The 25,442-nt window shown below is 43.7% G+C and overlaps 1 protein-coding gene across 2 annotated transcripts in view; it reads left to right on the forward strand.

Annotated features, from left to right (window-relative positions):
- Positions 1–25,442, forward strand: part of SLC2A9 (solute carrier family 2 member 9) — a 204,067-nt gene that overhangs the window by 161,803 nt on the left and 16,822 nt on the right. For both annotated transcript variants that reach the window (XM_025192520.1, XM_006016786.3), the window contains one exon: positions 18,319–18,446. In XM_025192520.1, coding sequence (XP_025048305.1) covers positions 18,319–18,446 — 128 coding nt within the window. The remainder of the gene's footprint in view (positions 1–18,318; positions 18,447–25,442) is intronic.

The following is a 25,442-nucleotide window of genomic DNA, read 5'->3' on the forward strand; positions in this document are numbered from 1 at the left end:
CCCACAGCTTCCCCTACCCCACCTGGGGTAACTTGCCACTCACCAAAGCATCCGTGACACAGGCGTTCCCTGGGGACAAGCGCTGCTGCTACTCGTCCCTGAGGAACCAAACATCTGTTCATGCCTGGACACACCCATTGAGTTTGAAAACTATTTTAGATCCTGGATAGTTCACAACCAGCAGGGTTTCATGCTAATAGACTGTCATGAATTTTTGACAGGACGGTTTTGCCTGCACTGTATTTGCCTTTCTCTTTGCATACATTAAGGCAAGTAGTAAGCCTAATTTATCTGGATTTTTTAAAATCCTGTGAAGCTATGTCTATAAGAATGTTGTTTTTACCCCAGAAGTAGTCTCTTCAGTAAGTTGCTGATTCAAGCAAAAATAATGGTACAGTAATGAACAAATGGAAAGAATCTAAATTTTATAATGTCCATTATATTTCCATCTGTATGCTAGATTATAAAATTTAGGTTCTTTCCATTTGTTCATTAGCAATTAAGTATTAGCTGAAATGTAATCAGGCTCTGAAGCTTAAAATCATTATAAAGGTAATTACAGAATAAAGATGCTTAGTTACATAATTGAATAAAAATTATTTGCTACATGTTTGAATAGAAGAATGGAAATTCACATTATAAATGGGGTTCTGGTATGGTGTAAAGAGATTGAAAATATGAATAGGTTGGTTCATGTACTATTTACATGTAGTACAAGAAAAGAGTGTACATCTCAATAATAACTTGTAGATATTAGTAGATGCACAAAATTGTAATAGTAAAGCAAAACAAAATACATCTCCATTTGATTACAGTGCCAAAACAAATAATTATCTAGATCTGGCTTTTCTGTGGGTTTTCTAAATCATTTTGAAGTTTGATTTACAAGCATTTTATAGTGATATTGTAGAAACTACATGTTAATTTCTGGCTAGGCTGTTACCTATTTCTAAATCTTTCCAGTTTAAAAAAATAAAATCAGCCATGTACTTACACATTTGTATTTGTAATATTCTTAGAACTGTTGGATGCCGGTGCATTATTATTGCTTCTAGGTGCTATCATAATATAAAAATAAATAATTATAGGTTGCTTTAAAAATAGTTATGGTTCTAAGGTCAAAAGTGGTCATTAGATTATCTAATCTGACTTTGTGTATATCACAGGCTATTGCATTTCACCCAAATAGCCTATTTCAAGCACAGAGATTTGGCATAGACCAAATCTTGCCATAATTAAGGCAAGTAGTAAACATAAGTTATCTGGAACTTATAGTCATCTAAAAATAATATGAGTTGGGTGCAGGGTGGGATGGGGCTGGAAGCAGGTAAGAAAGAAAGAATCTTGAAGTGTGTCACAGGGCGCATCTACATGAGACGCTAACTGTGCAGTAGCTAGATACTACTGCGCAGTAGCATTGCATAGCAAAAACAGTGATGCGATGCTACTGCACAGTAGTGTTAGGCTGGATAGATACACCAAGGGCAAGTCATGCCGGACCAACCTGATTGTCTTCTATGATGAGATGACTGGCTGTGTGAATGCAGGGAAAGAAGTAGATGTGATATACCTTGACTTTAGCAAGGATTTTGATACCATCTCCCAAAGCTCTCTTGTAATCAAGCTGAGAAAGTATGGGTTAGATGAATGGACTGTAAGGCAGGTAGAAAGCTGGCTAGATTGTTGGGATCAATGAGTAGTAATCAGTGTGTTGGCTACAAATGTCCAACTTGGGATCCTTAAAATTCTGGTTTATTAGGCGGATTGAAACACTGTAATGAAGTTAAGTCATAAACCTTGGGGCTGGTCCCCACACACACACACACACACACACACACACACACAAGCAGGTATACCTATCCTACAAGCACTGGAGTCTGCCGTTGATGGCCAGTTGAGGCTTCTTTCAGCGTGGTGTTATCCTCCAGAAGGGGGTCGGGTGCTGGTCCTTCTGGCTGGACAGGTTGGGTGCTGGTTGAGTTGGAGTTCAAGAGGGCGCCGCTGAGGGTCACTTTTCACTGCTTTTTATCTGTCCTTGGCAGACTTTGGTGACTCCCCAGTTTTCAGGTTTGCCCAATCCAGGGGTCATTGGCCCTCGTGGGACTTCCCCCTCAGTGGCTTCTGGATGGCATCTGTCAGCCCCAGGGGTCGTCCGCATGTACGTGCAGGTTTGGGAGTCCATTGATGAATTTTGAATAGGGCTCTGAGAGCGGTCAGTCTGGAGATATTCAGCCCAAAAGTTGGTCCCTGGCTTTGATTAACTCAGGCCAGGGCTTCTAGCCCTTGATCAGTGACGTTTAGAGATTTCCCGGTTGTTACATTGTCTTCTATTGAGTTCTTCCATTGGTTGATCTGCAGTTTCCTTAGGTGTTAATTGCTGCCTGCTACTGTGTTACACATTCAATCACTGATTCACTTGCTCTTTCAGGGGCCAGCCTGATACAGGGAAGCGGCAGTTTGACTCCTGCCCTTGTTAACTGGAGGCAAGAGGGAAAGGGGGCTTTCTGCTACAAATGGACAGTGTCTAAGTAGCAGCTATCAAATGCAGTAATCTGGGGGTTGGTCCTGGAGCTGGTTTTGTTCAATATCTTCATTAACAATCTGGAAGATGGAATGGATTGCGCCCTCAGCAAGTTTGCAGATGACACCAAGCTGTGGGGTGTAGTAGATATACTGGAGGGTAGAGCTAAAATTCAGTGTGACCTAGATGAATTGGAGGATTGGACCAAAAGAAATCTCATGAGGTTCAATAAGGACAAATGCAAAGTCCTGCATTTAGGACTGAACAGTCCCATGTACCACTATAGCCTGAGGACTGACTGGCTAAGCAGCAGTTCTGCAGAAAATGCCCTGGGGGCTACAGTGGACAATAAGCTGGATATGAGTCAACAGTGTGCCCTTGTTGTAAAGAAGGTTAACAGCATACTGGGCTGCGTTAGTAAGAGCGTTGCCAGCAGATCAAGGGAAGTAATTATTCCTCTCTATTCTGCACTGGTGAAGCCACATCTGGAGTACTGTGTCCAGTTTTGGCCACCCCACTACCAAAAGGATGTGGACAAGTTGGAAAAAGTCCAGCAGAGGGCAATGAAAATGGTTGGGGCTGAGGCACATGACTTCTGAGGAAAGGCTGAGGGAACTGGGTTTATTTAGCCTGCAAAAGAGAAGAGTGAGAAGGGTTTTGATAGCAAACCTTAACTACCTCAAGGGTGGTTCCTAAAAGAATGGAGGGTAAACTGTTCTCAGTGGTGACAGATGACAGAACAAAGAGCAGTGGTCTCAAGTTGCAGCAAGGGAGGTTTATGTTGGATATTAGGAAAAACTTTCTCACTAGGAATGTAATAAAACACTGGAACAGGTTACCTAGAGAGGTGGTGGAATCTCCATCCTTCAAGGTTTTTAAGACCTGGCTTAACAAAGCCCTGGCTGGTATGATCTAGTTAGGGATGGTTCTGCTTTCAGGAGGGGGTTGGATTAAACTGTGCAGGGGTTGGACTAAATGACCTCCTGAGGTCCTTTCCAACCCAAATTGTTTCATAGTTTCATAGTAGCTAGGGTCAGGAGGGACCTGAACAGATCATCTAGCCTGACCCCCTGCCACAGGCAGGAATGAATGCTGGGTTCACAAGACCCCACACAGGTGATCGTCCAACTTCCTCTTGAATTTGTCTGAGGGAGGGGTGAGGACCACTTCCCTGGGAAGTTGGTTCCAGATTTTGGCCACCCTAACTGTAAAATATTGCCTTCTGATCTCTAACCTAAACCTATTCTCCATCAGCTTATTACCATTGTTCCTTGTCACCCCAGGTGGTGCTGGGGAGAAAAGGGCTCTACCTAATTGCTGTTGATCTCCCCTGATAAGGCAGCCACCAGGTCCCTCTTCAGCCTCTTCTTGCTGAGGCTGAACAGGTTCAGGTCCTTCAGTCTCTCCTCATAGGGCCTGTCCTGCTGCCCTCTCACCAAGCGGGTGGCCCTCCTCTGAACCCTCTCCAGGCTGGCCACATCCCTCCTGAAGTGTGGCGCCCAGTACTGGACACAGTACTCTAACTGTGGCCTGACCAAAGTCTACTGCATAGTAGTGTCACAAAAAAAGACATTCACCAGCATTACTATGCAGTAATTCGGGCTACAGAGTTACTCAGATTATCGCAGTAACCACTGCACAGTGGGGTCTCATGTAGACACAGCCAATGAGAACAAAAGAGATCAGAGCTCCAAGACCCATGCAGTGGCCATTAGGTAAGATATGCTCAGAAGATGTCATATGAACAATGTTCTATACCAAAAAGGGAAGCGAAAAAGCCCAAGGTCCCAAATAAACTGACATGGGAAAAACTCTTTTCTGATCCAGGTATGGTGATCAGTTTGTCCCCTGAGCATTTGGGCAACCCAGGAAGCTGAGAGTGTTTGTGGTTTCCCTTCAGAATAGTAACCCACCCTGCTCAGCATTTCCAGCTATGGCCAGGCTTTCATACTTCAGAAAAGGTGTTGTGAAGAATGGGAACAGAAGCCAAATTTTTTCAATGGAAGGGGAAAAAAATCCCTGCATATTATTATTCTCCTAAACTCTGCTTACATTCCAGGACTCTCTTCATGTGTCAAAGAGCTAATCCCATGGCAGTTACTCACTCAAAATTCGAGCAAGAGTCACCTGGCATTTTGTTGCCTGTTGTGTACTAGTTTTAATGTTATCCCTAATTTTTTTTTTATGTAATCCTGTCCCCATAACAAAAATCAACACATTCTAATCTGTTTGACAGGAAGAGATTTCCAGGGAAAAAACAGCTCGCTTTTCTGATCACATTCACCTTAGCTGCAGGCCTACAAAGTATGAAGAGCTTGATCTGAACTCTGAAGTCAAGGGAGAGATTCTAACTGACTTCAATTTAGGAGCTGATTTGACCCTAAAATTCTGAAATGTGTCATCTTAACACGCACTGGATCTTATGTAAAATCTAGGTTGTATTAGTCAAAGTCTGTCTTTTTCTTGATTATAACTAAATCCTTGTCTAAAGTGCAATGGAATTCTTTCCAATATATTTACAGTAGCCAATTACCCATCAAGGATGATGGCGGGGAGGGGCAGTTACAGAGAGAGACAGCAGGGACACTGCCACCATGACAACAGGGATATAGGGGCGAAGTGGGAGGGCGAGGTCAGTGGCACTGGGTTTGCCCCCCTGCTGTGGCCCGGGTCCTTGGAGGCAGAGGGGGACAGTGGCATGGCGCTGGCATGACAATGGGGACTGAGGGGCCAGGGGGAGGTGCGGGCCTCATCCCCCCCCACCCCAACTGCTCAATCCCTACTGTCATGGCAGCGCTGTCCCTGCCATCCCCCTCTGTCTCTGCGTCTGTTCTCACCCCCACTTCTCGTCCAGCCCTGTTCTCCCCTGCTCTCATGTTCCCCCCCGCCGCATCAGATCTGGGCCCATTCCCTGTCACACCTCCATCTCCCTCTGCCTCCAAGGAGCAGGGCCAGGAAGGGGGGCAAGGCCAATGCTGCTGTCCTTAACCTCCCGCTCTAGCCCTGCTGGGGGACTGCGCTGCCATGACAGCAGGGGCAGGGATTGGGCGAGGCCAGCGCCTCATCTCCCTGCTCTGGCCACTCAGTCCCCGCTGTCGTGGTGGCGCTTCTGTCTGTGCAGAGCACTCTGATTCATTGTTTCAGTAAGCATTATGATTGGCTGCCAAGACAACCAATCAGAGTATGAATAAAGCGTTACGGACAGACAGCCAAACAGATATTCCATGTCGCTATGCATCAGTTCTGAAATACTGTTTACCTTTTGACTGTCACTGCATTAGATCTGTTAAGAAATTGTATTTCAAGTCATCAGCTTGAAATAGTTGTCAGCAGCAATTTGTTAAAGGAAGATGGGTAACTCAGGAAGGAGCAGACAAGCAAGGGGCATTGAGGTGAGGACGAGTTAGAATTTGATGCAAAGGTAAAGGTGGGGCCAATAGACTGAGCAAAGACAAGAAGGGTAGGAAGACTGATATGGTTGACAAGGAAGATGTTCTTAACAGTTGTATTTAAATTAGAGGTGACAAGTAGTCGGCAAGACTGGAGAGAAAGAAGTGTCCGTAATTAAACAGGAAATGATGGTGACTTGGCTAAAAGTTTTAACTCTATCGATAGAAGAGAATTGAACCTACAGATAGATAGGAAAAAGACCTGTAGCAAAATGTGGATGTGGCATGGAAGTGTGAGGTGACATAAGGGATATCAAGAATGCCCTGTCCCCCAAAGTTACAGGCCAGGGGAACTGTGAAGATGATAATATTAATCAAAAGTGAAAGAAGATGAGAAAAAGCATAGAATGTTGAGGTAGAAAAATCAGAGACCATGTTGCATTTAAAATATCTAGAAGGTTGTTATATTTAAAAGGAAGATTCTAACTCCCTAAAAGGTGGAATGCTAATGAGGCTGAAATTATTGGGGTCCTTTTGTTCCAGATTGCACTTTGTTTTCATGAAATAAATAGAGAGAAAAACACAGTCAATAAATTGCTGCTGTAGAAGTTCTGCTAAATAGCATTGCTTTGTGGAAGTGAATGTACATCAAAACACACTAATTAGTACTCAAGGAAGGAAGAACTTCATAATTCATTGAAGAAGGAATGATTAGATGATTCAGATCAATGGTATTCTTAAGTTTTTGTAAATTAGAAGTACAGGGAATATGTACTGTTTCTAAAAAAAAAAAAAAAAATGCCTAATGGGCATAACAAGGTTGTTCTACATTTAACCATTAGGTAATAGTTTTGTTGCTATACTTATACACTTGAACCATTTAGGAGTAAATTGCATGAAAATTAAAGGCCCATAATATAATGGGATAGAGTTACTTTGTAATATGTCAATGCATACTTTTGTTTTGTATCATTGCTTAGTTTGTTTACTCTGAGGTAAGCTGCTCATGTGGATCATTATGACCTGACAGTATTAATTATACTCTCAATACTTTTTCTTGCTACATGCTGCTAATTAAATGCATTTCCTGTGTACCAAGTCTAAATATTTTTGGTAGCATATCAAAATAAAATTCTATTTAAAAGCAGGCCTTCAAAAATTCAGACTAGTAGAGCAAAATCATTAATTGTAGCAGGTTTAACTATATTTTTATTTTCCATGATAGAGGTCTCTCATTGGCTAGTAGTGTGTAGGTGCTTTGGAATGTTTGGTATCATTATTCCATGAATTTATAGCACTTGAAATGGTTCATGATTATATGCTGGGGACATATCCTCCACTAATATAAACTATAGTAACCCATAAAGCAATGTACCTTACCTGGGGATCTGGCCCTATGCCTTTATTGTTCGAGTCTGATGATGAGCTGAAATGCCTATTTGCTTAATGGTGCAGTGGTAGAGGGAGGATGGTGTGAATGTGGAACTCAGTTGTCTCACCCCTTTTGCAGATTTCTTGAACTGAAAAGGTTCCTTGTTCTCCTAGCTGTTGGGGGAAAGAGGTTGGTGGGATGGTGGTAAAGCCTTAAAAGGGTCTTTATTTTTAATAATATTGGTTTCTAATTGTTGTTTGCACTTGCTACCAGTATGGCATGTTATATCAAAGCCCACAATGAGCACAGCTGAGTCAGAGACATAAATGCCAGATAGTGAAGGCTTGTGCTTTCAGTGTTTGAATTCTTTAATTCGATCCATATAAATAATCTCAGAGTCCATATGCATGAAGCCAAGAATCATTGCATCCATGTCACATATTCTGCTCCTAATTCCCTAAATAAGATTACCCTTTTGCATTGTAATATGCCACATTATTTGTTTTTTCATTATTCTGTCAAATGGAATTTATACTTTAAGAAAATATTTTGTAACCTGTCAGATTATTTCAAATCTCTTGTTAAATATTTTGCAGATTTCTTGTTCCATGTATAGATTCATAAAAATCAGACACAGAAAATATATATTTGGTCATTCAGTCCTTCCACTGTCTAAAATATCTAGATTTGAGGATTTTTTTGGAATCAAAGGCAGTTTCCCATAGTGTTCTACCTACAATCATAGTAGGTACTAAGCACCTCTCTGTTACCTGAGTCTGTAGCTCTGAGGTTGTCAGCATTGCCAGTGCTTCTGAATATCCCGAGGAGCCACAATGTAATCAAAACTTTCAGGACTTCCTGATTTCCTGTTGTGGATTCAGGATTCAGAGCCTGGCAGTCCTGGGTCAAAGTTCAAGTATCTGTAGCACTAGGGATACCCTGAGCCATAGATCTTGGAACTACCAGGCTCTGCAGCCTGGGTACAAGCCAAGACTTCTAGGTCCCCTGCTTTAAAGTCAGGAGCGCCAGGCTCAGCTTTAACTGGGGCTGGGTGCCCAAGTCCTGGGTAGGGAATCCAGGTTTCCAGGCTCACTACAACTAAGCGGTGACTTGGAGTCTGGAAGTCCTGGGATGGGTTCCCAGGTCTGTGGCTTCCAGGCAGTCCCTGTCATGTGGACTGTTGCAGACTGGGGACCCCAGGGCTTATAGACTCCTGACTTAGGAGCCTGCAGATAGAGGCTAAAAAAGCTCAAGACAAAGTCTGTGAATATTCACTGTACACACTGTAACTTTTAGGTCAAGGAATGACATTTTTTGGTGATTCGTATGGACAAAGTATCTACTTCTTCCCTTAGAAGCAAACTTACAAACACAATAAATCTCCTCAGTAGTCAATTAAATAGCCCTTTTGTTAATTCAATCTCATAAATTCTACTTATATCATACTGGCTTTAATTCCTGATTAGGTGAAAAACAGAATATGGTTTTTAGGAGTTCATTTGTCATGCTTTCCATAATCAGAAATTTACTCCTGATTTTAGAGGTCTCTGAAGGAGAGGTTTTGGTTTACATTATTTTCAGTGCTTAAAAGCAGCATTTATTTGAAAATGACCATTTAGCAGAACAATAAAGACATATGTAATAGTAAATGTACAAAAAAGGTATGCTTTCACACATGCATTATTCAGGTGCACTCAAATGTATAAGATGTGTGTGCAGTTACATTATTTCTATCTTATCATACCAGTTACACACACACATGATTTTTGGATGAGTATCTTGGCATTTGCAAAAAAATTATATTAATTGTAGGTTTGACTATAGTAATTATAGATACAATTGAAGAATACAGATAAATATGCAAACATTTGTATCTACTAAATTCAATGTATGTGTATTTTTTTAATCTGGCCTTAATATATCACAGCTGAAACAAGCTATTTGTAAATTCTGAGGATGGTATCAAGCTAGCAGGTGTAGTAGTCTTTTATTAAAGCATCACAGTGTGTTAAGATGCTTCTATTATGTTCATTGCAACTTGAAAAGGACGGAGTAATAGAAATGAGTCACCATAGTACAGTAATTATGGTTGCTGCATTAGTTCTTCAAATCTGTGTTCAGAAACTTCCTTGCCAGAAACCTCCCACAGAAAGAGCTTCCAATGTACATTTTCCTTTTTTTGTGATTGTTACCAAAATATAGCTGTTTTACTTTAAAAAATGTGTACTTGTCATCGTCACACATGACCCAGTCTCGGCAGGAAAGAACAGAGGAAGAGGTCCTAGTACAATCACAGAATTATGATGTAATTGAAATTATGGAGATGTGGTGAGATAGTGCACATGATTAGAGTACAGTTATAGACTTGTTCAGGAAAGATAGGCAGGGGGGGAAAGGGGGGGGTTTCCCTTCATATAAAGGTGATGTACACGTGTTTCGAGTTGCAGCATGGAATGCAATGTAGGCCTGTTGAAAGTTTCTGGGTAAAGATCATACAGGAGAGCAGTAGCAGGGGTGTCATCATGGGCTTCCAGATTGGAAGACTTGGTTCTTAGGAGGGATTTTACTTGACAGGGCATCTGCTGGGAGAGAAACACAGTAGTGCACAAGCAGTCCAACAAGTTCCTGGAGGTGTTGGGGGTAACTTTTTGATTCAGATCAAGAGGCCAACAAGGGGGGGCAGCTTCTCTCAACTTGCTGTTCAAAAATGGAGAAATTGATTGAGACTGTTAAGGTGGAAAGTAACTTGGCTGACAATTGCTGCGTCTACACGAGATGCTGACTGCACAGTAGCCCGTGACTAGTTGAGGTCCAGTTGAGGTCCCAGATGACTGGAAAAAGGCAAATCCAGTGATCATCTTTAAGAATGGGAAGAAAAATTAGAGCATGACTGAGAAGGTGTTGCCAGAAGGGCTTTGGCTTCTTTAAGTATGGGATGTCGTTCCAAGAAGGATTACTAGGAAGAGACAGAGGATCCACCTGATGAAGAGAGGGAAGAGCATCTTCACAGACAGGCTCGCTAACCTAGTGAGGAGGGCTTTAAACTAGGTTCACCAGGGGATGAAGACCAAAGCCCCAAGGTAAGTGGGGAAGTGGGTGACCTGGAGGAAACACAAGCAGCAGGGGACAATACAGGAGGCCTTCTCAATTCTTCTGGACAAAGTAGGGCAATTGGCTAGTTACCTCAGGTGTCTGTACATGAACTGGAAGAACTGGAAGAGCAGGAAGAACTGGAAGTCCTCACAGAATCAGAGAACTATGACACGATTGGTATAACAGAGACTTAGTGAGATAGCTCACATATCTGGATCACTGTCCTGGCTGGACATAAACTGTTCAGGAAGGAAAGACGGAGGGAAGAAGAGAATCTCTTTATGTAGAAGAACTGTATGAGTGCTCAGAGCTGCAGTGTAAAACTGGAGACAGGCCTGTTGAAAATATCTGGGTAAGGGTCAAATGGGAGAGCAACAAGGCTGATGTTGTGGTGGGTGTCTGCAATAGATGACCAGACCAGGAGGATGAATTGGATGAGGCTTTCTTCAAACAGCTAGCAGAAATTTCCTGATCATAGACCCTGATTCTCAAGGGGGACTTCAGTCACTCTGACATCTCCTGTGAGGGCAATATAGGAATGCACAGACAATCCAGAAAGTTTTTGGAGAGTGTTGGGGGGAACTTCCTGGTGCAAGTGTGGGAGAGGCCAGCTAGAGGCAGTGCTCTTCTTGACCTATTCTTGAAAAATTGGTGGGGAATGTAGTAGTGGATGGCAACTTGGGCAGCAGCGACCACAAGATGAAGGAAGGAGAGCAGCAGAGTACAGACCCTGGACTTCAGAAAAGCAGACTTAGATTCCCTCAGGGCATATGGGCAGGATCCCCTGGGAGGCCAGTCTGAGAGCAAAAGGAGTCCAAGAGAGCTGGCTGTATTTTAAAGAAACCTTACTGAGGGTGCAGAAACCATCCTGATGTGCAGAAAGAGTAACAAGTGTGGCAGAAGACCAGCTTGGCTTAGCAGGGAATTCTTAAGTGAGCTAAAACACGAACAGGAAGCTTACAAGAAGGGAAAACTTGGACAAACAACTAGGGAGGAGTATAAGAGTATTGCTTGGGCATGCAGGGATAAAAACAGGTAGGCCAAGGCAGCTGGAGTTGCAGCTAGCAAGGAATATGAAAGGTAACGAGAAGGGTTTCTACAAGTACGTCAGCACCAAGAAGATGATCAGGGAAAGTGTGGGTCCTTTACTAAATGGGGAAGGCAACCTAGTGACAAACGATGCAAGAAAGGCTGAAGTACGCAGTGCCTTTTTCACCTCAGTCTTCACAGGCAAGGTCAGCCCCCAGACTACTGCATCTGACAGCACGGTTTGGGGTGCTGAGTTGAGATGCCAACAGTGGCAAAAGAACATGGTAGGGGATATTTAGGAAAGTTGGACATGCACAAGCCCCTGGGACCAGATGGGATGCACCAAAGGGTGCTGAAGGAGTTGGCTGATGTGATTGCAAAGCCACTGGTCATCATCCTTGAAAACTCGTTGTGGTTGAAAACATCTTTAAAAAAAGGGGAAAAGGATCTGGGAAAGTACAGACCAGTCAGGCTTACCTCCGTCCCTGGAAAAATCATGTAGCATGTCCTCAAGGAATCCATTTCTAAGCACTTGGAGGAGAACATGATTAGGAACAGTCAGCCTGGATTCACAAAGGGCCAGTCCTTCCTGACCAACCTGATTGCCTTCTATGGTGAGATGACTGGCTCTGTGGATGCAGGAAGAGCAGTGGACATGATTGATATACCTTGACTTTAACAACGGTTTTGATATGATCTCCCACAACATTCTCACAAGCAAGCTGAGGAAGTATGGGTTGGATGAATGATCTGTAAGATGGAAAGAAAACTGGCTGGATCATTGGTCTCAGAAGGTAGTAGTCAGTCGCTCAACGTCTAGTTAGCAGTCAGGATTAAGTGCCCCAGAGGTTCATCCTGGGGCCAGTTTTGTTCAGTGTTTTCATCAATGACCTGGAAGATGAGAATAAGTGCACCCTCAGCAAATTTGTGGATGTCACCAAGCTTGGGGGGCTAGTAGATAGGCTGGAGGGCAGGGCTGGGATTCAGACAGATCTTGGCAAATTGGAGGATTGGACCAAAAGAAATTTCATGAGGTTCAATAAGGACAAGTGCAAAGTCCTGCACTTAGGATGAAACAATCCCATGTACCTGTACAGGCTGGGGACTGACTGGATAAGCAGCAGCTCTGCAGAAAAGGACCTGGGGGTTACAGTGGACAGTAACCTGAATATGAACCAACACTGTACCCTTATGAAGAAGACTAATGGCATACAGGGCTGCATTAGTAGGAATGTTGCCAGCAGATTGAGGGAAGTGATTCTTCCCTTCTATTCAGCACTAGTGAGGCCACATCTGGAATACTGTGTCCAGTTTTGGGCCCCCTCACTAGAGAGAGGACGTGGACAAATTGGAGAATCCAGCAGCAGGGAACAAAAATGGTTAGGGGGCTGGGGCTCATGGCTTCTGAGGAGAGGCTGATGGAACTGGGCTTATTTAGTCTGCAGAAGAGAAGACTGAGGGGGGTGGAATTAATAGCAGCCTTCAACTACTTGAAGTTTGGTTCCAAAGAGGATGGAGCAAGATTGTTCTCAGTGGTGGCAGGTAATATGGAGCAATGGTCTCAAACTGCAGCAAGGGAAGTATAGGTTAGATATTAGGAAAATTTTTCTCATGCGGATGGTAGCACATGAACAGGCTACCCAGAGAGGTTGTGGACTCTCCATCCTTGAAGGTTTTTAAGACCCGGCCAAACAAAGCATTGGCTGGGATGATTTCATTGGGGCTGGTCCTGTTTTGAGCAATGGTGGGACTAAGTGACCTCCTGAGGTCCCATTAAACCCAAATTTTCTATAATTCTATGAAAGAGGATCCAGGGAACTACAGACCAGACAGCCAGACCTCTATACCTGGAAAAATCATGAAGCAAGTCATCAAGGCATCCCTTGTGAAGCACCTAGAGGAGAACAGGGTGCTCAGGAACAGTCAGCATGGATTCACCAACAGCAAGCCATGCCTTACCAACCACATTTCCTTCTAGGATAAAGGGACACACTCTGGGTGGAACGAGCAATGGATATGGTATTGGTATACCTTGATTTTAGAAAGGCATTTGACACTGTCTCCCATGATATTCTCATTAATAAGCAAAGGGAATAGAAACTAGACAAAAGTACTCTAAGGTGGATACAGAACTGTACACAGTGAGTAGTCCTCAGTTGCTCAATGTTTAGTTGGGAGGAGGTAACAAGTGGGGTTGTCCAGGGGTCTGTCCCAAATCTGGTATTGTCCAACATCTTCATTAGTGATTTGGATTGAGTACACATTTAGCAAATTTTTACATGATACCAAGATGGACACCCCAGAGGGCAGGGCTAGGATCCAGAATGACTGGATAGACTAGAAAAATGGTCTGCAATCAATGAGATGAGATTCATGAAGGAAAAGGGCAAAATCCTGCACTTCAGTGGGAATAACCACACAAATACACACTGAGGAATGACTGGCTGGGCTGTAGTACTATAAAGAAGGGCATGTACTACAAGCTGAATACAAGCCAACAGTTTGTTCTTGTTGCAAAAAAAGCCAACGACATCCTGGATTGTACGAACAGGACTGTCGCCTGCAAATCAAGGGAAGTGGTCCTTCCACTCTATTCAGCACCAGTGAGGCTTCATTGTTTCCAGTTTTGGGCCCTATGGTTCACAAAGACTGTAGACAGATTGGGAAGGGTCCAATGCAGGGCAACAAAAATGATTAGGGGCCTTCGAGGCAAGATTTATGAGGAAAGGCTGAAGCATTAGGGTAGTTTAGCCCGGAGAAAAGGAGACTGAGGGGTGATTTGATAACAGTCTTAAAATACCTGAAGAGTGATTATAGAGAGGATGCAGAGGACTATAGAGGGGGTATTGTTACATGGACTTTTCTCTGTGGCTGTAGGGGGCAGAATTAGGACCAGTGGCCTCGAATTAGGGGAAATTTTGGATGCAGATAAGAAGGAACTTTCCGACAATAAGAGTTGTCAGACTACCTAGAGAAGTTGTGAAATCTCCACGCTTGGAAATGTTGAAAAGCAGGTCAGACAGACACTTCGCTGGGATGGTTTAGTCTGGAATATTCCTTCCTTGAGCAGGGGGCTGGACTAAATGACCTTGTGAGGTCCCTTCCAGCCTTATCTTCCTGTGCTCTTAATTGTATGGTGTATATTAATGCTCATGTACATAAAACTATACTGTGGGAGCTACAATAGCACTACAACAGTGTATGTCAGGAAAAATGTGGCTATTCTGTGAACTGGTCAGGTCAGCTCCTTTTAAATGTGATCATTTGTTTTCCATAAGAAAAAAAAAACCTATATTTGAACATAAGCCTTAATGTGCCTGTTTACATGAGTAATTGTGGAGGGGACACTGGAATAATACTGTTGATCTAATTGTATGGCATAGCTGATGAACAGACAATTTATGACAGCAGCACAAGGAATTTCTAAAACTTAAAACAGAGTCATAGGAGCTATAAAAAGGAGAAAAGAAGGGAACATATTGCTACATATACTGCTATTTTACGCTTTCCTTCCACTGATGCCCCTACACAAACTTTTGGAAAGGTTCAAGTATCCTCCACCTGCCTTTTCTTGATTTTTAGAAAACACTCTGACTCTTCCTTAAATATGTTACAGTTCTTTTAAAATTAAATTACAGAGCTTTGTGATGACAGTGACTAATATAGAGCACAGTCTTACTGGTGATGAATATCTATAGAAAACGCATGTATTTCAAAAAAGCATTTTTCTCATATTACAGATTCATTTTTATTTCTATAACATGTTTTATTATTTTTTTTTCCTTCTGCTTCTGGCTTTTTTCCTGTCTTGTACAATATGTATTTTCCCAAATAGGTCTAAAACAATTATTTTATAATGCTGACAAGAAAAGTAACACCACTGTAAACTGTCCTACAGCAAAGGCATAACAGGATAAATGATGATAAATATATCATTATTCCACCATTTCTATGTATCCAGTCTTTCAGCTTCTTTTCCCAAGGGCAACTACTCTGGCAGCTGTCCTTCTGTTATTGGCATTTAGAGATCTGAGATAAATGCTGTTGTTGTGTCATACCTAGATGTTGTCCCAAGTCCCAAGGGTACAAAGATTTCTCTTAGAATTAAGACACTATGCATTGTTTCTGTTTTATAAAGCTCATGTTAAGCTACTTATACCCATACTTTATTGTATAATTCAAAGAGCACGGTGCACTCTAAATATTTCTGGTTTATTTTTCTTGTGTAATATGGACAAAATTAAAAGCCTTGTATCTCAGGCTCAGATCACTTAGGCCTTTCCTATACTACCTCACTGCTTAGCTTAGGACCTCCACCAAGAAACAAAGCCTGCCATTTGTTGTTCTTCCATTTACAGCCAAGCATAGCAATTCAGCACTATAGACAGATTAAATGGGTCTTGAAGTGGGCAGGGAGGCACTATAGACATGGTTTTAATCTTTCTCCAGATGTAAAATGGGGATAACAGAACTTTTGTGTCTATTTATTTTGTCATTTAGATTGTTAGCTGCCTGAGGCAAGGCTGTCTTTTACTATATGTGGGTGCATCTACACGTGCAGTTAATGCAATTCAATAAAACTCTGACACCGTTTACACCGGAGTCAGCTACTCCCGGGCATGGCGTTTACATGTGCACCCAGGGCCGCAGCACATTGAGCTGAAGCTAGGATGACCACCTGTTCGTAACTGGGCAGGACAGTCCCAAAATGCAAACATTAAGTCCCGGTCCCGGGGTGAATGACTGGGACAACATTTGTCCCAGATTCCCCTCAACACAGTCAAACCACAGCAACTGTTGTACCAGTATCATGTGCAGGTATCTGGTTTTTCTGTTCACCACAGAAAAACATGAAAAAATGCAGATTTTCTCCTTTGAAGGAGAAAAATACAGGGAACTGTCAGTGGTAGGGTTCCAGCCTGCAAGGGCCTGGTTGGGGCTGGAAGGAGTGGGACATGGGGTGTCATTTGCATGTGTGCATGTGCACACAGATACATGGCCAACCAGGCAGCAATGGAAAGCAGCTCCCTCAGCTGCCTGTGGGTAAACCTATGAGGAGGAGGGAAGGGGCATAGGCAATATGAGGGATGTAGGGGGGCAGATTAAGGCCTCCACAATGAGCAAGGGAATGGGGCAGTGTTGGCAGCTGGGACTGGGTGGTGCATGAGGCCCAGGGCTGGGGTGGGAATGCACAACTGTGGGGCCTGGCCAGGGAGCTGGATGGAGTCACTGGTGGCTTGTCTGTGGAGCAGTGGGTGGGCGGGGGGCGCTGGGGCTGGCACTGGCCCTGTCCCCGTCCCCTGTGAGTGGTGCTGCGTCCACTGCATTCACCCCCAGGGAGAGGGAATGGGCAAGACATGCTCCTCCACATTTGTACACACAGCAGGGGTGGATGCAGGCTGCCCACTGTGGGCTCAGGGCTCCCCACCCTGAGGCCTACCCAGCTCAGCAGGTGGAACGCAGTGTGGGAGGGCAGAACGAGGTGCGGAGGCTCAGTATCCCACTTTCACAGTTTGAAAAGGTGGTCACCTTAGCCAGGCAGAGCAGCCCTGGGCTGGCAAGGAACTGGGAGGTCAGTCCTGAGCTCTGGGTTGGTGGCGGCAGCCAGTGGAGGGGTTGGTGCACAAGGTGGCTGCATTGTGAGGCTAGCTGGCAGACAACCCCTGCACTTTAGCATCCTTGTGCCCCAGCCAGCCCCTGTCACACTCTACATGTGTGTTTGATCACATGTAATTACTCTGCTGTAAAATAGTGCTGTCACTGACAGTACTATCTGACAGCAGAGTTAATTAATCTACTGCACTCTAATATTGGGGCACGTGTAGACTGTGGTGCTTTACTGTGGAACTAATTACTTTATTCTGTAGTAAAGCGCACATGTAGATGCACCCTGTATGTGCTACATCTGGCACAATAGGGCCCAGATTTCAGTTGGGGTCTCTAAGCACTAGATAAAAATAAATGATAGTGGTTGATATGGTGCATACTTTGCTTAACCAATTGATCACGTTTGTTCATTGTAAACATCTTTTGACGCAGTTGTGTCTTCCTCCTATATGTTGATAAGACATACGTCCTTATATATTCTCCATGTCCCTTGGTGTCTTCAAATTGTGATCCTGTGATGCTCATAGGCCTGTTGATATAATATGTATTTTAGTGTGGTACAGGTAAGCACTGGCTACTATATTATAATATGTTGATATATACATAAACTAATGTATTCAGTGCTACAAAAAAACAAATAAAGACATAGTTCCCATCCCACAAAGCTGTCAGTCCAACCCCAAGGATACGTATAGCATAAATGGGTTGTTCTCTAAATGTATGATTTTATATAAAAAGTGGAGTTGTAAAAGGTATTAAAAAAGGATTTCTATGAATAATAGGTATATATTTATTAAATAAATAACAATAAACCCTATTAACTTGCATAGAGTTTACCATTTCCTTTCCAACTTTTGTTTTCAGAGAAGTAGATAATTATCCCAGAAATACTGCTTAATATTTTTCTGAACCTCCTATCACAAAATATTCCTCAGTGTTGCAGCATTTCAAAGATTTTAACAAGAACAGTGATTAAGCTATTACCATTTGTATCAATGATATGTTCAATTGGGCAGTACTTTGGACTGGATACTCCATTCTGTTACCAGTGTCCCATCGCTGTAGTTACCCAAAGGATTTGCAATCCTGGAGAACTGGTGTAATGGAGCAGAAGGTCAATCTCTTATAAAGTAGTTGCAATAAATTATGTAGCAAAATAAATCCCAGAAGAATCCTACTTTTCTAGTTTGACAAGATGATCAATGCACTGGGCATTGATTACTGTGGGTATTTTCCAAGTTCACATTCTTTACTGAACACGCCAAATAATTTATTAAACCATTGTCCTCTTGGCTGTTGTATTTCAGGTGGGATTCCATTTGTCCTAACTGGAGAGTTTTTCGAGCAGTCTCAAAGGCCAGCTGCATTTATGATAGCTGGAACAGTCAACTGGCTTTGTAACTTCACAGTTGGACTACTTTTCCCTTTCATTCAGGTACTCATGATGTATTATTATATGTATGGAATCTGAATTAATAGTAATCATTTTATGTCCCAAAGGGAATGAATGTCAGGCTTGACTCAGTAGCCATTAAAGTCAATACCAAGGTTTCCCTTGACTTCACTTAGGATTTTGGATTAATCCTTTAGTCCACCTTGATTGCTCTATGCTTACTGCAGGGCTTCTCCTTCTGACCTATACAGTAATGTCTTCACAAACTCTGCCTTTATTTTTTTAGCTTAATGGAAACAGCCATATCAGTCCACCAGCTTAGTTTATCACTGATATCAATATTTCAGTCATTGTTCTCTGGGATATTTGTTCACTGTCCAGAGACAAAAACAACCTATGTCAATCAAAGCAGGTATACCAGGTCCTGCTGGCTGGCCTGTGCTAAAGCTACTATTTCACAGGACTTCAATTGACCCCTACACCCAGGTTATGTGGTAAACCTCTACCTACCAGGTTCCTTTCTCTGGACCAGGATCTCCTGTGCAGCCATCTTTAGCCCTGCAGCTCTCCCTGTACATGAAGTGCTTATTTACCTTACCATCTAAAAGACAGTTGATGCGTCCAGGGCAGGAACTAGGCTCAGCCATCTCTCTCTGTGACATGATGAGAGCAAGGCTCGCACTTCTGAGGCCAAAGTAGTAACTCCAGAGTCACTGATGATCCTCTTAAGCATGCACATATGCAAAATGTTCTAGCTAGACAGGGAAAAAAAGCTAGTTAAGTGATTTTTTTTTTCATGTCTAGTTACTGTCCAAGGAAGAATTATTTTTAAAATGTTGAGGCTACTGTATTTCACAGTGTATATATCGCACCTTTTAAATTTACCTTGACTTATACACCGTATCAATACTTTTGACCCCCAGCCCAGCCCTGGCTGAACCCTGGCTCAGCCCTGAACCGACCTGACTTTCTTCACTTCACAGTGTCCCTTTTACTGGAGGCCATGGGGCGTGGGCCCAGCCCGAACACAGCCTGTGGGCCTTGCTGTCACCATGGAGATGCTGCTCGACCGGGCGGCAAGTCAAACCCCGTCCCCTGCGAACAGTGCTGCCTGGGTCACACCAGCCGAGCACAGAGCTTGGTGCCATTCCCTGCGAGTGGCGCCAGGTTTGGCAGCACCGTTCACAGGGGATGGGGCCAGACTCAGCGTTCAACTGCTGGTTGCTGTGTGGGCCGCGCCAGGCAAACGCCAAGCCTAGCACCACACACTTGAGCAGCATCTCCATAGTGACAGCAAGCCCCACAGACTGGGGTTTGCAGGAGCTGGCAGCCTGTGGGCCTTGCTGTCACCATAGAGGTGCCACTCAGCTGGGCACCAAGTCTGGCCCCAGCCCCGGTCCCTGCAAGCGGTGCTGGTCTCAGCTGCCACGGCCCAGGCAACACCATTCACAGGGGATGGGGCCATGCCAGCTGAATGCCAAACCCAGCCCCATTTCCTGGAAGCGGTGCTGCCTGGACCATGTTAGCTCAGTGCTGAGCCTGGCTCTGCCCCTGCAAGTAGTGCTGCAGCACATGTCCACCCCCACCCCCACCAGGTGCTCATCTCACAGTGAGGGCATGCAGGGGCCAGTATAAGTTGACCCCATATTTCTGATCCAAAAAGATAGGATTTTCATAGATCTGGTGTATAAGTCAACCTAAATTTTTGGATCAGAAAAATGAGGTCAACTTGTATACCCCGTCAACTTGTACACCATGAAATATGGTAATTGTGCAAGTTATTTCTAATCAATGTGATTTTGAAGATGTGGGTTTGTTTTATTTTTTTAAATTTCTTTTTCTGTCTTTCCACAATTGATAAATGTCCTGATATAAAACTTTATACTGTCTTTTAAATATTAATCTGCAGCTGGCACCTAGAACTATTTTTACTCTGTAGTAGTTGTTGAATTTATCAAAATGACTTATAATTTATGTGAGCGATCTGGATACTTACATATTAACCTACATAATCTGACATTTGATGTAAAAGGAAAGAAAAAGTGTTTAGTCCTTTTGATTACCAAGATCAACTTCAGAGGTAAACAGAATACTTCTCAGTCCTTTTGCTACCACTTCCTACAATTTCAGTCAGATTGCTCACAATTTTAGCCTACCTGAGAGTATGACATATAATGCTCAATAAAATCAGTGGGTGTCTTCTGATTGACCTTAATGGGTGTCAGTTCAGTCCCCAAAGAAAAGAAAGACTTTCCAAAATTGGATACCCAAAGGTGAGTTTTTCAAAAGCACTTGGCACTGATGCAGTTCTGCTTCTGTCATGAGAGATGTTTTTCATAGAGGTATGAATTCATTCAGATATTTTAGGAATACTCAAATCCCCCAGAGTTACACTCTTGTTTCTACATCCTATTCAAAAATCCTTTTGAGCTCCTAACAATAATTTGTGCTTCTTGAAGTCGGATCTGAATTCTTTGGGGCTGAGCCTCAACTCTCATTTAATGTAATCTATACCTGTTATCCTGGCAAGCATATATTATGTGCATCGTATATATTCTCATAGTCTGTCAATATAAGTCATATCCTGAGGGCCAACCTTTTAGAAAGGTACTTAGTAAGTTCCTTCAAACTAAAGAGGGAGTTAAATTCTTTATTTTTTCAGTAATGTAAAAAGAAATCCCTAGTGCCTTAGAAATGTGTGTTTCAAATTTGATGTTGCCTGAGAAATGCGTTATTTTACTTCAAGAAAAATTCTACTTTGTAATGACAAAAATCCAGGTTAGTTATGATAAAGATGAAGTGAGTTAGTTTTTATAAGAGGCTTCGTAAAAGTTTGCACTTAAATGTATATATAAGAATGCAGAATTACTCAGACTTTGATTTTCTTTGGAACTGTCTCACAAAATTGACCTAGGGGCTAAGTACAGGCATTCCAAAAGCCCGTGCCTGAATTGATTCAGTCTTTGCAGGTTAGTTCAACTTTGCAAGTGAATAGACATTCACTTTTGATTCCAGAAGTGCAGGCACATGCCTGCAGTGGCTCAGGCTAGAAGCCAGGGAGGACTAGAGAGAGCCCTCTGCTGCAGGGCATCTCTGCTGAGTGTGGGGCGTAGCCAGGCCCCAGAAGACTGAGTATTACTGGGGAGGGGTTTAAACCCACCCTGGCCTTCAGGGACTCCAGAAGGAGTATGCCTGGAGGGAAAATGAGGAAGCAACCCCTGCCAGGCATTCCCCACCCCCTCCCTTGCCACTCAAGCAGTGGGGAGTGTGGCCAACCCCAGCAGCAGTGTGAAGCGAGCAGAGATAGGGGGTTTAATTCCCTCCTTCATCCCCTGTCCCACTGGCAGGACCTGCGCCAGGGTCTGCCTGGCCAGGGAACAGCAGTCCGTGTCCGGTTCCTCCCTCTCCCCTCATGTCCCCCACTGCTGCAGGGGCGGGGGTGTGGCCAGAGGCCAGCCAGCATGGCCCCCTAAGGTGAAGGGCGCAGGGAGCGGATTTGTTCCCCCCCTCCCTCCCATCTCCCCCCAGGTGACCACAGCCGGAGTCTGCCAGCCCCAGCCGCTGCCTCCACCACTCACCCCCAGCCAGGCAGACCCCAGCTGGGGTTCCCTGGGTTAGAGGGGAGGGAATGGGGAATAAACCCCTTCCCTACCCACCTTGCCTCAAGGGGCCATACTGGCCGGACTCTGGCCATGCCTTCATCCCTGCCACTGGACCAGCAAGGTGGAGAGGGACCCTAACAAGGCAGCAGTCCACAGGGAGCATAAGCCTCTCCCCAGTGTGGGGCTGTGCTGCAGCCTGGAGTGAGGAGGGCAGAGCTGCCGCAACCTGCACAGAGCAAGCAGCGGTGCTAAGCGGACCTTGGGGGGCTATGACCACCTCAGAATTTGGTTTAGCCCTGGTAGCCGCCCCTCCACGCCCTGCTGCCACTGCTGCTCACCCCACGCTGGCTGCAGCACCTCTGGCCACCCTGCTCCCGCCCGCAGTGCAGCCCCCCATTGGGGGATGCTGGGGGACTCTGGAGGTTTGAGCTCCCCATCACAGAGGCTGCTGCCCCATCAGGTTCCCTACCCTACTTGCTGGTCCAGAGGTGGGAGTGTGGCTAGTTGTTGGCCAGCATGGCTCCCTGAGGCAAAGGGGAGCAAGTTTATTTCACCCTCTGTCCCCTCATCCCTTGGGGAACTCCAGTTGGGGTCTGCTTGGCCCGAGGCAAGCAGTGGAGGCAGCGGCCCGAGCTGGCAGACCCTGGCTGTGGTCTCCTGGAAGGAGAGGGGAGGGAAGGAGGAATAAACCCCTCCCTGCCCCCTTTGCCCCAGGGGGCCATGCCAGCCGGACTCTGGCTCAGGTCCTGCCAGTCAGACAGGGGACAGAGAGTGAAATTAAACCTCCTCTCTCCCCCATTTTCTTGAGGCTGCTGCCAGGGCTGGCCATGCCCCCTGCTGCTCCAGCAGCAAGGGGGGTGGGGGGAAATGTCTAATAGGGGCTGCACTGCTAACCCCTCTCCCTGCCCCCTTCTCCTCAGGGGGCCATGCTGGGCTGGCACCTGGCAATGCCCCCACCCCTACTGCTGCAAGGTGGGGGGGCAGGACCTTGACACAGGTCACTCTGCCCTGGCCAGGCAGACTCTAGCTCGGGTCCATGCCGGTGGGACAGGGGACAGAGAGGGGAATTAAACCCTCATCTATTCTCACTTCACGCTGCTGCCAGAGCTGGCCACGCCCCGCACTGCTTGAGCGGCAAGCAGGGCAAAATGCCTGACAGGGGCTGCTGCGCCCCTGCCTGGCAGACCCCGGCTGGGGTCAATGCTGGTGGGAACGGGGAGGGAGTGGAGAATAAACCCCTTCCCTGCCCCTTCACCTTAAGGGGCCAGTGTCTGGCCATACCCTGGCCTTGCTCCATCTAGGGAGCAGAGGGGTGGGGCCAGCCCTGCTCTGCCAGAGCAGACAGCCCAGCCCAGGGCTGAAAAGCATGCTGAGATGCTGGGGGACTTTGATTTAACTTAAATGAGGAAGGGGTCTGAGGCAGAGGTGACATAAACCAGTTTGACCCAAATCAGTTATGTCTGATACTTCATTCAACCAGGTTTATCTCAGACTGGTTTCAGCCATTTTGAAATTGGTTTATGTGCACTGAAATTCTGTTCTGTTACAGGTTTAAGCCAGTTTCTGATCACTTAAACTGGCTTATTGTGTAACTTCTGTCCCTAACCATAATGTTTCCCTCATTCTTTAACCATCTTTGCTTCAAACTTCTTGTCAGCCTTATACTCTAAATTATAGCATCTGAGTCACATATTTCATAATAAAGAAGCAATAATCTTTCCTTGACTACAGTTGTTTTTTCAAGCTGCTAGAAATATCTTGAAGTACTTTTACAAAATAGAAGGAATTATTGATTTCATGTATGCAGTTTCAGTCTAATTGTTCTGTGCATTATTTGGCTGTCTTTTCTTTTTCTTAAGAATTTGGCTTACATAGCAGTAAGGAGAGATGTTTACTATGTATATTTTATACTTTTCACAATCATTTTTCACTAAGTTTTGGAAAATAAGTAAAAAAAAATAAACCAGAAGTTATTTCTACAAAATATCACCACTCGATGTGTTTGAATGTCAAGATTTTGCCAGATCAACCATTTGTAAATAAAGGTAATGAAGCAAGGTACTAACCCATGCAGTAAAATCTAGGGCTAGAAATGGAGAATAAATATATAATTTAAAATGTGCCAGCTTGCTCATTTTTCCCAACCTCATGTCAGAATATTACATCTAGAATCATTTGTTTGCCTTGATATTTCTTATAAACCGAAAACATTCTTTGAAAGTTAGGAAGGGTAAAATTAAGATTAAAGTGAAAACAAGTATATTAATATTAAATCTGCAGAGAATATTTGATGTGGTTGTCTGAGAACTACATTATAAACATACAACCACAATGCAAAAGAAAGTTAACTCCAAGTTTATTGTTTGGGTCTCTCTCTTTTTAGCTCTTTGAAGTTTATTATATCCAGACATTGTGAATTACTAACCCATTTTTAAATATCATGAGCTATGGACCTGTTCAAGCTTTTTTCTCTGACTGGGTTCTGCTAGGATGAATAACTGAATTCAGACTTCTTACTCTTTACTGGAGGAGTCTGCAACCTGATATCTTTGCGTATCTTTTTTTTCTAAATGATAGTGGTAAAATTTTGTTTTTATCTACCAAGATTTTTGACTTCAGGACCAGCTGCTCAATTCAAACCATTATGGTTAAAGTGCATAAAATATTTACACTCAGAATATCAAGGAAAATAGTCATATCTTAGTAAAATATGGTCATCAGTGGCAGACATTAAAAAAAACTTTCAGTTCAACGCATTGTTTGTTAATTTAAAATGTATTAATTGTAACATCTGTGTTTCATGTCACTTTGCTAGAAACACATGATAAAAATTATTTCTCAGTCTGAAGACATTTCAAATACCTATTCTACATTAAGGGTTTGATAACAAGAAATGAAAAATGCCCAAGTTTTCAATGCTGGCTATCTTCATTGTTTTTGTGGGCATAAAGGGTACTCAGAGACTCATAATATTGGGCTCTGAGAGACACTGACTGACATTGATAGAGGTGATTAGAACAAATGCCCAAAACTGCTAACCATGATGTTGTGGCCTATTTTCCAACATGGTCCAATGCTTCTCTGTTTATTAGCATTGTAACGTTGTTAATGATCTAAGCTTTGAAGGCCATATTCAAGTCCTTTCTTAAGAAAAATGCCCATTGTTGAATGTTTGGACTGAGTAACCACTTTAAGGACTGGTCCTGTTCCCAAACATAAACATAACCCCCTTCCCACATGTAAGTTTGGTTGAGTGAATACACCCTACAATGCAATGGTAAACTCTGACAATGTTTGCAGAACTGACTGTATAATACTTGTAAATTTGTATTTCTCTTTTTGAGGAAATATACCTACAGCTGTGGAAGATTTTTTAAAGCTTTGTTTCTATATTAAGATACCTTGTTCAGTGTCATGACAAAAAAACTTTGAATAT

Source organism: Alligator sinensis, unplaced genomic scaffold (assembly GCF_000455745.1).
Source record: "Alligator sinensis unplaced genomic scaffold, ASM45574v1 scaffold104_1, whole genome shotgun sequence".
Classification (NCBI taxonomy): domain Eukaryota; kingdom Metazoa; phylum Chordata; order Crocodylia; family Alligatoridae; genus Alligator; species Alligator sinensis.